The sequence below is a fragment of the Ambystoma mexicanum genome, chromosome 6p, assembly GCF_040938575.1.
Source record: "Ambystoma mexicanum isolate Mex_15411 chromosome 6p, UKY_AmexF1_1, whole genome shotgun sequence".
Classification (NCBI taxonomy): Eukaryota; Metazoa; Chordata; class Amphibia; order Caudata; family Ambystomatidae; genus Ambystoma; species Ambystoma mexicanum.
The window spans coordinates 1,352,478,584-1,352,491,999 of NC_090935.1; the positions used below are offsets into that span (position 1 = coordinate 1,352,478,584).

Genomic DNA, 13,416 nt, shown 5'->3' on the forward strand with positions numbered 1-13,416 from the left:
CTTGGAGGACCTGAAAGTATTAGCCTGTTTAAGATGATTTGTGGTCTCTTGTATGTTTTAAATAACCTTTTCCTTTTACCAAATTCAACAGTATTCTAAATGGCAACAGTAAGATATTAATGTCCCGAGCACCCTAGCTACATCGTCACCCCGAATAATACTTGTGCCATTAGGCAATGTTAAATATTGTCGATGCGTCAATGGCGACTGAGGAGTGGCGGGGGGGGTGAGTCAGGGTAGCGAATGCTCCCAGGGCCGCACCCCTGTGCGCATATAAATTTAAAGGGGAAGAAGGTTTTACTGGTGAAAAAGGTTTGGTCTCCCGTCCCTAGGAAGGGACGCCCATGCAGTATGGAGGAAAGGGGACTAAGGTCCATTAGTCACTATGGTGAGTAACTTATAATTTTTGGCATTTCTTTAAATTTGGCAATTTCTTTAAATTTGTATAATCCTCAGTTCTTAATTCTACCACGATCATGCAGCTAAAAAATGTTCTGCATTGTTTCAGTTGTCTCACTTAGTTCTTAGGAATTTATGTAATGTTACATGTATGCAGGCACCTTTTTGAAATTTAGTTTCTTTTATTTTTCTTGTTTTAGAAGGGGAAATTTGGCATACAATTGCAGGGGGCTCCGAAGCCGAACTTATTAAAAACGCTACACGAGAAAGACGCAGACAAACGCAAAGGGGAGGCTGTTGATATGGAAACGTGAGTGTTGCTATTGGTTAATAGAAGTACCTACAAACACAAATGGAAGTTAAACTGACAGAATTCTGCATTCACTTGTTAAAAATCTTGGCTCTTATTAGGCAGATTTCCTCATTGGTAGACTAGATTATTAAAGAATTTGAAGAACGCATCAGTAGGTGATCCAAGACCAATTGTGGTACTTGTCCATTGAGCCAGGAGGAATCAAACTTACTTTCCCTTGGGGGAGGGTCTCTGCTGTTGGGAGCAAAAATGCATCTAAATAGGCATGGAATATTGATTCATGTAGATGGACTTTTCTGCACAAGATTGATTTTAGAATTGCTGTGTGTTTGTAAACAGGGGCAGCTGGCAACTTTTTTAATTGGGGTAGAGGGGTACAAACATTTCCCATGAATTAGCACGAGTGACTAGCGTAGCCAGCGAGTGTTTGGTACGAATTCAGTACAGTCGCACTGTGTGAGACTACTCGAGACTTCTCTGCTTGGTATTAGGTAACACACATTTTGGCATACGTCTGTACTACACAAATTGGTAGTGTCGGAGCAGCCAGGCCTATCTCAAGAGGGGTCAATGTGAGCTGTTGAGCTGTACAATTGAAATCCGTAAATACAAGTAGCCAAGTAACACTTAGACTCAAGGTTTCAGTTATAAATAGTTATTTATTTAACATCGGTTTTAAATATGCATACTTTAAAAAGGTAAAAGATTGTAAAAAATAAGAATACACTTTGAAATTTCGTTTCAGAATCAAACAAGCCAGTGAATAATCTGTGGATATGCTTGATACACTTGTCCTACACCCGGAGGTGACTTCAATCACAAGGATAGTACTAGTATACTTGGCAGATTCAGAGTTGCAGAAAGGAAAGGTAAGGGAAGCAAAAAAGGTTAGAATAGATTCTCAGAATATGTGAGAACAACTGAATCCTCCAATGAAGTTTAGATAAGCCTTTCCCAGCAGTAAGTTTTTAACAAGCCACAAACTGAGAGGAGAAGCAATATCGAAGTCAATGAAATAAGAAGAAGCCTTTAGGGAGCCAGGACAGCCAAAGTCATGTGGATACAGTATATGGATCTGATGCACTTCTTGGATAAAAGTCTTGCACAAAGTTAGAGAGTTCAGAAAAATCACGTGTAGGGTCACAAGCTGTTAAGCCTGTGAAAAGGGAGTTGAAATCAACTCAAAGTAAGTAGGTGCACGTCTCAAGCGGGACAGCACGACTCAAAGCAAGTACCCACAAGCCCAAACAGTTCCTCTGGTTAGAAGAAAAGGTGGTCCAGCTGGATTCCGTCTTGTTACAGCCAAGCAGACCTTGGGTCCTGAGCCTCAGTCGGGGGGACAAGAGGGAGGACCTCTGGAGCGCTCCTGCGGCAGTACTGTGGAAGGTCGTCGGCAGCTACGGGCTCTTTTCGCTTCAACAGCAGCACTTTGCAGTTTCAGCGCTCAGTAAACGCACTGGTTAGGCAAGATTGTATGCAGTAACCCTTAGGGAGACTACACCAGTCTTGTGCTCTTGCTATCAGGTAACCCACCTATTGGTGTAGGTCTGTACTACACAAGTTGGTAGAGTGACTGAGCAGCCAGCCTTATCTCAAGAGGGGTAAATGTGAGCTGTAGCATCAAAATCCACTCAAACAAGTATTCAAATAACACTTATACTCAAGGTTTTCTGGTAAAATACTTCTTTAATGGCCCGTTTTATATAAGCCGCCTTTAAAAAGGGCAATGTGCAACAATAAAAATACACTTCGTAACACGTTCTCAGAATCAAGGTAGATACGTAGATATTCGTTTGGTATGCTTCATACACACTTCCTACACCCAGGGTTGACGTCAATTACTAGGTCATTATTGGCATTTATAGATCACTTTTTGTACTTGATAAAAATCTGAGTTTGTGAGAAATGTAGGGTTAATGGAAGGAAAAAGGTTAACAGGTTCTCGGAGCATGTGAGCACTTTTTAAAAATCCCCCAATGAAGTCTAGATTCAAACTTTGCCCACCAATAACCGTTTCAAACAAGTGACTTCCTATGAGGCACAGTTGGAATCCAAGTCAATAGGACAGAAGTCTGCAAGGAGCCAGGGCAGCTAAAGTCAAATTGAACAATGTCTATGGAGCTGATGCACTTCTTAGATGGCACAAAAGCCTTGCACAAAGTTAGAGAGTTTGTAGAAAATCACTGTTGGACCACAAGCTGTCAGGCTTGTGAAAGGTAGAGCTGAGATTAGTTCTGCAGAAAACAGCTTCTGCAAGTCTCCAGCAAAATAATGCAAGCTACAGACACAAGAGGCAAGTACCCCTTAGTCAACATAGTACCTTAGGTTTGAAAAAGAGTATCCAGCTGGCTTCTGTTCTGGTTGCAGGGTTGCAGTTACTGGGGTTCCTGGGCCTCATTTGTGGGGACAAGGGGGAGGATGTCTGGAGGACTCCTGCACTGCAGTTTGAAGGTCGGCGGCAGCTACAGGCTCTTTTCAGTTCAGCGATACTTCGCGTTTTCAGCTACCGGGCAATAGCACCACTGCGGATCTTGGAACTTTTATGGACTTTCTTCGCTCCTTGAGTCCAGCACTCTGGTGAGGTGACTCGAGCTTGGGTTGTCCTGCTTCGGGAGGGTTCTCGGGATCTTCCTGGAGCTCTGGTCCGGCTTAAAGATGATGCACTCTACTACAGATTTCTTGACCCCAGACACATTAGAGCCAGGGAGGGGCTTCAGGGTTGAAGCCTGCAAAGGCAAGACGAACAAAGGGCTCAAACCTGTTTCAACGCGCCAAGAAAGACCTCACAAACAGAAAAAAGACCGGGGCCAATTCGACTAAATGGTCACCCATGGGTTCTCTACAGCAGCTGAGGGTTCAGCCTGCGGTAGAAAAGCATAATGGTCTGAAAAACTAATTAACTGCCACTAGCCATTTAAAGTAGTGAGGGTAACATATAAGAAGGTTACATGAGAAAGTAGGATAAAAGGTTACTAGGAAGCCCCCCCCCCCCCCACACCCTCCAGCACTACACATTAGATGGTGTGCGCTGAACCCATAGAGAGAAAAGGTAAGTAAAGTCAATTTCACTTGACTATTCTTGGGAACTATAGTTCACAGAAGAAAAGGTATTTAAACCTTATGTGAAATCCAAGGGATTTATTTATTTTATTTATTTTTGGATATATTGAGAGCGCACTACAGCCCACAGGCATCGAGGCGCTATAAGGAATTGTAAGTGCTTACTTGAGGGTTACAGGAGTGCGGCCCATGGAAAAATGCTTAATACAGTTTGTTTGGTAACAATTTGGTTGCAACTTCTCAGTGGCACTGCACTGAAGGTGCTGTGTGTCACCATACAAAAAGCAGATGCCTAAGGAGTTTGTCAGACCCCAAAAACAGTGAAAATCCAAATCGGGGAAAAACACATAAGGGAATGAGAAAAAGTTCCCACTCACTCAGGAGTTAAAAGTCCTAAATCCAGCAAAGGAGCTGAGGGTCTCTAAGGATGAAGGGAATTAGCACAGAAATTAAAGTTCTACCTACCTAACGGCGACGGAGCCCAAATAACCCAAATAGGTGTTCTTCCCCTGAGAAATATTTCAAAATAAGTTAGTGGTACATTTTACAGCACAATTTCTGTGAAATATTTGGTAAAAAGCCATGCAGTAAGATTTATTTTGATGGGAAGCATACTAGAAATTCCCATAGATACCAAGTCACATACCATGCATCAGTGAGTTTTCCAGCAAATGTTCTTAAATTTAATGATTCCTTGGCTAACAATATGCTATCGTTTGCCAGTATAAAGAAATATTTTCATGCAGTCTGTGCTCAGACTTGTCCGTGTTGGTTGCACCCATATATGCTAGTCTTCCCGCTTAAGAAAAACCCATAATGATAGTAATTATATTATTTAAAAAATGTCCATGCTGGCTGTTTATCCCCATCCAAAAACATGCTACTGTTGTCTTTGCATATCATGGCAGTAATAAAATGCTATGCATACTGGCTGCACCACTGTAGGCAAGTATTCTTGTGTACAAATGCTAATCAGTTTGGCTTTCCACCTAATGCCAGTACAAAATGATATGACACTGTAAGAAACCTGGATTACATTGCATGTATCGAAACGAACAATTGTATGTCAGACAAAGGTATGAAAGTAGAAACAATTTAATTGGTACAGTAGCAAACTGTTGAATTGCATTTTTGTATTAGTGTGAGCAGTTTTGTTTGGAGATAATTTTTCTAGTCTACACGTTTAGATTTTCATTTTCATGTACCCAATATTTTTTGTAGCGATTGTGAGGGGTTGGGGTAAGAAACCCGAACACAAGTTACACATGGTTTTGGCTAAAGACTTTTATTGATGAATTTTAAAAAAACGGAAAATGCCTCACTGTCCCTGCACTAGAGGTCTTTTCCTTACCTGAACTCAACTAAGGATCTGTCTATGTCAGAATGTCCAAAACAAAGCCGACCTATGTGACAAAGTACTTTTCTGACCTTCACAGTTTAAGGAAATTAATTCTAAAGTGAAAAGGATGAGGTCTTTGGCCTTCCTGGAAATCTACAAATGTGAAAAGGAAATTAGTAACTCCAAGGATATTGTTCCTTGCTCCAGAGGGCGTCTTCCCCTCCCCTGCATTCTTAATCACGTTTGCTTACAAATAAGTTATTTTTAATCCCAAAATCATACACAATTTTCTTTGGCCGTTATGTCAGGATGCCTGGTGTACTCTCACGGCATTGTTATAAAAAAAATGTTTTTTCTTTTTTGCTCTTATATTCACACATTTGTAATTGGCTGGTATACACTCCTGCTTGGTGTTGGGGAGAATTCTAATTTATGTGCTAATTCCCTTCAATTAATTCATTTTAACCCTGGAGTGAGTCCTTTTTTCACTCTCATGTGACCTGATTTGGATTATGTTTCTTTTGTTTTTGGAGTCTGACAGACTCCATACCATCTACTTTTTGGATGGTGACACAGCACCTTCAGTGCAATGTCAGAGATCCTTTAGATTTCTCATAAGTTTAAATATCTTTTATTGGGTGAACTACTGTTCCCAAGAATAGTAAAAGTGAAATTGACTTTACTTAGCTTTTCCCTTTTTGTAGGTCCAGCACACACCATCTTATGAGGAGTGCAGGGGGGCGGGGGAGGGGGCCTACTTAGTAGCACCTATTTCTACCTGTTAGGCAAGAAATGGTGTAGTAACCCTGTGGGAGACTACACCACCCTTGTCCTCTTGGTATTTGTTAGGACAGTTTTTCTGAAGTACACCTAAGGGTTTAGTAAAACCATTCAAATGAGTCAGTACAAGACTACACTCTTATTATATCTGTACCACCGGAGTACATGGTAGCGTAGACAGAGCAGCCAGGCTGATCTTAGGAGGGAGAGAGGGCTGTAGAATCAGTACAAATTAAATTGTAATACAAATGGTCCAAAGAACCCCTGAAACACTATGTATGTAAAAATAAAGGCTTTATTTAAATACAGTTAGGCCCACATAAATCAAGGGGTACTAACACATTATATGAAATCACAATTATAAAAACACACTATGCTTGAAGGTACACAGACCAAAGTGATACATAACAGTATTTCGAGGGGATTGGGTCCTCCGATGTATTCCATATCTATGACAGGTAATGTCCACAGCTGTGCTGCTTCGGAAAATCTTTGGCGTCTGCGTCCTGCGTCGATGACGTCGATGCGCCGTCCCTGAGGACCTCCTCCGATGGCTGACGTCACCTGATGTGATAAGTAGGACGCACGACGCCCATAGCCTTAGTTCCGTTTTTTCCGCGGACATGTTCGCTTCGTGAATCTCGGTACGCCTCGACTCGTTGGAGTTAATGTTTTCTTTCTCGGTTCGTTGAACCTGTTCGGTTGTTTGTGGCGATGTCTTTCTCATCTTCGACCCCGTGTCCGGGCTTCAAGAACTGCAGGGACTGTGGGTCCAAGATGTCGGTCACGGACTCGCACGACGCCTGCCTCTGGTGCCTCGGGGAGGCCCACGATACGGACGACTGTGTCGCCTGCCAGTCGCTCACTGCGAAGGCCTTGAGAGAACGCAAGAAGAAACTGTAGGCAGGTCGGGTGTCTAAGCCCCGGAAGTCGAGGTCTGCGGGGCTTTCGACCGATGACTTGAGGGGTGACGCACCGCGTCGTCGTCGGAAGTCCTGTGGGTCTCCTTCCAGGAGTCGGTCTCGCCACTCCTCCGCCTCTTATAGGCATTCCAGAAAGCGCCGGCATAGGTCGCCTTCCCCGTCCTCTTCCGAGGACTCCGCCCGTCGGTGGGTCGCTTATCCCTCCATGCAAGCGACAATGGAGGAATGGGCTTCCTTCGGGAAGCAGATGCTAGCGATTCTGGAATCGCAGGGTACCAGTCCGTCTGCGCCTCCGAGTGGGGTCGGTCGGCACCGGTCGAGAGACACCGCCCGTACACCTTCGGGCTCGGGTGGTCGGCACGGCTCGCGGGTAGCCGTTCTCGCCATGCCCGTTCCAGGTCCCGGTCCTCGGCGCGCTCGAGACCGTGTGATCCTGTGCAGTCTTCGAAGAAGACGTCGACGTCTGTGGCGCCGAGGTCGTCGACGATTACTCTCAAGGTTCCGTCTTCGAGGGGGTCGTCGACGCCGTTGGCGCCCAGGCTGTCGAGAGACACGCTCGGAGCTCCGGCTTCGAGGACTGTGTCGACACCGCCGATGCTGGAGGTGTTGCAGCTGACGTTGACGCCGATTCGCTCGATGTCGACGCCTTTTCTGTCGACGCCGACTCGCTCTGCGCCTTCAACGCCTTTTCTGTCGGCGCCGACTCGCTCGACGCCTTTCGAGGCGGTGGTGTCGGAGGGGCCCTGTGGCACGGGGTTTGCCCCTAAAAAGGCTATGGCTAAGGTCCGGCACTACTTTGGTCTGCAGCGGTCTTCCTCTCCCCGACTGGAGTACATTTCAGAGGGTGATGAAGGCTCTGATGGCGGTCTAGTTCCGGTTACGGTTCCGGATGAACTTATCTCGGGCCATAGTCAGTTTGATGACCTGAGGCAGTCACTGCATGATGCCAGTGGATTGGACACCTTCCCGGAGGTGGAGTTTTGTCGGCCGGCGCCTGGCACTCATGCCGATTCGTCATATCGGCGCCTTATGTCTCGGGTTACCGAGTACTTGGGTTGGTCGGCTCCCCCAAGGGAGTTCGTTCAGGATGATCTCACGGATATCCTTGATCTCGGTCCACCCACTGACCCGGTTTTGCCTTTTCATATGGCTTTGCAGAGAAGGGTGGCGGCGGCTTGAACTGCTCCGGAGAGTCTCCCGGCAGTGGGCAAGTCTTTGTCGCGAAAATACCGTCCAGCCAGTAGCGACTCCTGCTACTTGTCTAGGCACCCCACCCCGGAGAGTTTGGTGGTGCAGGTGGCTACGGCCCCGGCAAAGCAGGCGTCGTATCCTACCATCCCTCCGGATTGGGACGACAAATGTTCTGACGGCTGGGAGAAGAAAGTGTTTTCTTCTGGGGGTATGGCGCTTCAGGCGGCCAACTCCATATGTGCCTTGTCTCGTTTCACACACTCTGTGGAACTGTGTTGCATTAGCGGCTGATCATATTCCCGAAGGGGACAAACGGGATGGTTTCCTTACTATGGTTCAGGATGGCAAGGATGCCATGTGTGAGGCCGTTCAGTCGAGTTTGGACTTGGCGGATTGTGTCAGCCGGTCCATGGCGGCGAGCACCGTAATGCGCAGGTTTGCGTGGTTGAGGAAGTGGTTGGGTTCGCTCCTGATGTGCAGTCCCGGCTCCTCAACATGCCCTTTGACGGTGAACACCTTTTTGGCAGCAAGGCTGATGAGAGCCTTGAGAGGTTGCAGACCGCCAAAGCTGCAGCAAAGTCGTTGGGCGCTGCAGTTCAACAACCTCTGCCTTTTTGTCCTAGGGGACAGCAATGGAGGGGAGGTTCCTTTCGCTATTGCTCCTTCAGTAAAGCGAGAGGAGCTAGCAGTCAAAGAGGACATCGTAAGAGTGCCAGAGGTGGAAACAAAGGTACTCGAGGTGCCAAGGCCGCTCGGGCAGTTGCCTCTTTGCCCTCAGGCAACGCTGCAGCTGCTACCACCCGGTCATGAGGCCAGGTCCCATGGTTTGCCGGTTGGGGGAAGGCTGGCGCAGCATCTTGTAGAGTGGCAAGCCATTACTTCGGATGTGTGGGTTCTGGAGATCATAACCCACGGCTACTGTCTTCCTTTTCGGCAGAGGCCTCACGACAATCCACCAGGGAACCTCTTTGAAGAGTCCAGATCCGCTCGTTGCGCAGGAAATTCAAGCCCTGCTGGAGAAAGGCGCCATAGAACTGGTGCCTGTAGCGGAGAGGAACAAGGGATGGTATTCCCCTTATTTTTTTATTTCGAAGAAATACGGAGGATTGAGACCCATCATGGACTTGAGCGGTTTGAACAAACTCCTCAGGAAGGACAAGTTCAAGATGGTGACTCTTTCTCAAGTCCTCCAGGCCCTTCAACTTCGGGACTGGTTGGTGTCTCTCGACCTCAAGGATGCTTACTTCCATGTGCCGATCCATCCCAAGCACAAGAAGTACCTGAGGTTCGCGGTTGGCGACTCGCACTTTGAGTTTCGGGTCATGCCGTTCGGAATGACCTCCGCCCCGAGGGTCTTCACCAAACTCATGGTGGTGGCAGCGCATCTCAGGAAAGGGGGGGATTCACGTCTACCCCTACCTGGATGATTGGTTGATCAGGGGGAGCCCTCCCGAGCAAGTCCTGGATCATCTGTCCGTCACCTGCCACTCCCTTCACAGGCTCGGCTTCTCCCTCAATTTAAAGAAGTCCCATTTGACCCCAACGCAGCGGCTCCAGTACATCGGAGCAGTGCTCGACACATCCCTGGGGCAGTGTTTTCCTCCTCAGGTGAGGGCTCTTCACATTCAGCAGATGGTGCACAAGTTTCAGTTTGCCCAGACTTCCCAGCGTCCGAGTTCTTGAGACTGCTCGGCCTCATGCCATCCTGCATTCTTCTGGTGCCAGAGGCTCGTCTGCGGATGAGATCTTTGCAGTGGGCACTCAAGCTTCAGTGGTCTCAGTCCTCTGGCATGCTGTCGGACCCTGTTCAGGTGCCGCCCTGGGTAGCCCGGGACCTTCTGTGGTGGGCCGTCGAGGGCAATCTGATGAAGGGTGCCCCATTTTGGCTGCCCTGGCCGGAGATGAAGATCGGGACGGACGCATCCCTCACGGGATGGGGAGCTCATGCCAACGAGCTGACAGTCAGCGGTCGTTGGTCTCCGTCGGAGTCCAGACTCGATATCAATCTGTTGGAGCTGATGGCCGTCAGGCTAGCCCTGAAGGCTTTTCTGCCGACTGTGCGCGGGAAGAGTGTCCTGATTCTGATGGACAACACGGTTGCCATGCACTACCTCAACAAAAAGGGGGGGGCAGGGTCACTTCCGCTGTGCAGGGAGGCGATGCAGCTCGAGTTCTGGGCCATCCAGCAGGAAGTTTCGATCTCGGCAGTTCATCTGGCCGGAGATGACAACGAGACGGCGGACGCTCTGAACAGGCAGAGCACGATCTCTCATGAGTGGGAGCTGGCTCAGGAGATTCTCCTGGAGATCTTCGCCCTTTGGGGGACCCCTCAAGTGGATCTCTTCGCCTCCAGTGTCAACCGGAAGTGCGAAAGGTTTTGCTTGCGGGAATTTCCTCCAAAAGGAGCCTTAGGAGACGCGTTCGTGGTGGAGTGGTCATTCCCACTTCTGTATGCGTTTCCTCCAGTCCCCGTCATCCCGCAAGTGTTGCAGAGGTTATGGAGGTTCGGTTCCTGGATGATCCTCATTGCTCCAGCGTGGGCCCGGAGGACGTGGTACCCGGACCTTCTAGACTTGTCCATCTGCCCTCCACGTAGTCTTCCCTACCGAGACGATCTGCTCTCACGGGAGGGGGGTCAGGTTCTCCATCCAGAGATCAGATCCCTCAAATCTTCACGCTTGGCTCCTGAAAGGTTGAGGTATAAGGATTGGGACCTCCCTGAAGACGTGATGGAGGTGTTGCTCTCGGCCAGGTGGCCGCCAACTAAGTCTCTGTACCGTTGCCGTTGGAGAAAGTTCTGTGACTGGTGCAGAGTTCAGAATGTGGATCCTTTTGAATGCGACATTCCCATGGGTTTGTCTTTTTTGCTTTCTTTGGCCCACAGGGGCTTGCAAGTGGGGACCATTAAAGGTTACCTGGCTGCGCTGTATATATTTAAGCGCTTGTCTGAAGTGTTCCTATTTTAAGATTCCTTTAATTTCGCAGTTTTTGAAAGGGCTCACTAATGTGTTCCCTCCGTCACCTTTTGTGGTGCCAGGTTGGGATTTGAACCTTGTTAAGTTTCTTATGGGTGCTCCGTTTGAGCCTTTACATTCTTGTCCTTTGAGGCTGTTGACTCTAAAAACTGTGTTTTTAGTTGCGGTTACTTCCGCTCGCAGAGTGAGTGAGTTACAGGCACTTTCAGTTAAGCCAGCCTTCACTGTATTTCACAAGGACAGTGTTTGTGCTCCTTTTCTTCCGGAGGTAGTTTCGGAATTTCATTTGAGCCAGAAGGTTGTTCTTCCGGCGTTCTATCCTCCTCCACATCCTGGTAAGGAAGAGGAGAGGCTGCATAGGCTTAATCCTAGGAGAGCGTTGAGCTTTTATATCTCGCGCATGTCCCGGGTCAGAGTGGACGATCAACTTTTCATTGGTTACGCTGGAAAGCGTTTGGGACAAGCTGTGACGAAACAGACTGTCTCGTTGGATTATTTTAGCTATCTCCGAGTGTTACCGCTTGGCGGGTAAGGATCCTCCGGCTGGCTTGCGGGCCCATTCTACCAGAGGAGTGGCTGCGTCTACTGCCCTGCAGAGGGGAGTTCCTATTTGTCACATCTGTGATGCAGCCACCTGGGCTTCAGTACATACTTTTGTACATCACTATTCCCTCGATTCCATCAGGGGGCAAGATCTGGCCTTTGGCAAGGCAGTTCTCTATTCCGCAATTTGATTGGGCATGCTAAATTTGTATTCTAAATTCTTTTCCCACCTCCTTGCTGGGTACTGCTTTGGGAGTCTGTCATAGATATGGAATACGTTGGAGGACCCAATCCCCTTGAAGATCAAGTTACTTTCTTACCTGGTAACGTTCTTTCGATGGGATGGTCCGATGACGTATTCCATATCGCTCCCTCTCTGCCTTCCCCGCTCCAGAATTTCTTTTGCGATTGCAGCTTGCGTTCCGCAAGGCCTTGTGTGTCTGACTGGCAGAAATCTGGTGGCACACGTTCTGGGAAAAAACTATAACTGAGGCTATGTGCGTTGTGCGTCCTACTTCACATCGGGTGACGTCGGCCGTCGGAGGAGGTCCTCCGGGACGGCGCATCGACGTCATCGACGCAGGACGCAGACACCAAAGATTTTCCGAAGCAGCACAGCTGTGGACATTACATGTCATAGATATGGAATACGTCGTCGGACCATCCCATCGAAAGAACGTTACCAAGTAAGAAAGTAACTTGTTCTTCTAGGGAAGTCAAAACCTTTTTATACACATTTGGTATAGGTCACACCTATTCTTGGGAGTAAAAACCAATGGTTACTTTCACAATTACATTCAGTAATGCAAGGGCAGAAGACCCTACCAGTTGTACACTGACTCTCAGTACAAATCACATAATCGTGAACCGTGGAACACTTATTTCAGGTACCGTAAATACCTATAACTACTTTTGTGATAAGTTATACTAGGTGTGTAAAACCGAAGGATGCAATATTCAATTACAGGTGCTTTTGAGATCAGTGAAACACAGATGGAGATGAGAATACTTTAATCTCACAAGAAGTCCAGGTTAGATCTTTCCCAACTATACAAGTGACTGATGTAGGACTATGATAGGCAGAGTTTGTATGCAGTACTCTTTGGGACCACTACACACAACTAAGACTACAGGTGTAAGCAAAACCAACCTTTGGTATAAGTATGTACTACACAGTTTTGTGGTCAGTCGGTTATGAAACATTCACTAGAAGGAGGTAATCGATCACACAAAAATATACTTCAATATTTCACAATGTCAGGTTCTGAGGCATTTAAACTACTTTGAAGGAGGAGCAAAATGGCATTCAGAGCGTTTAAAGTAGGTGCAAAAAGGCATAGGTTAATAAAGATTAGTTATTCTTAAACAGTGCAAATAGTTTGAGTTCACCAGAGGAGTCGATTCAATGCAATAGGTTAGGCCAAAGTCAATGGGCTAAAGTCTTGTATAGGATAAAACAGTTCTGGTAGTTAAACATAAATGTCTTTGCCGAAGTTCTCAGAAGTAGTTTGTAAAACAAAGATTCAGAAGGTGGGTCACAAGCTGACTAGGCCTGCAAGTTGCCAAAGTCTCAAGTACTTTTGCAGTGAGAGGTAAGTTCTCTGTCGGGTTTTCACAGTACCTTATATTAAGATGCAGCTGTTCCTGGCAGTTCCTGCATATCTCGCTATTCCTGAGCCTAAGTCGTGGGGACAAGTGGGAGGACGTCGGGAGACTCCTGCACAGGGACTGGTCTCAAAGCTGGCAAATTGGCAATTCTTCGATTCCGGTTGCTGTTTCTTCAAGCACACAAACTGGTGTCCTTTCCCCTGGTTAATCCTTACCAGCTCCGAAAATGGTATCTAGGTGGTGTACAAGTTGATTGGTCCCACCAACTCAAAGGAAGAAGTAGTT

General features: G+C 47.3%; 1 protein-coding gene across 7 annotated transcripts in view; it reads left to right on the forward strand.

Moving 5' to 3' along the window:
* PSIP1 (PC4 and SRSF1 interacting protein 1) overlaps nucleotides 1–13,416 on the forward strand; it is an 828,776-nt gene that overhangs the window by 483,223 nt on the left and 332,137 nt on the right. For all 7 annotated transcript variants that reach the window (XM_069626044.1, XM_069626047.1, XM_069626045.1 and 4 more), the window contains one exon: nucleotides 600–709. In XM_069626044.1, the coding sequence (XP_069482145.1) occupies nucleotides 600–709 (110 nt within the window). The remainder of the gene's footprint in view (nucleotides 1–599; nucleotides 710–13,416) is intronic.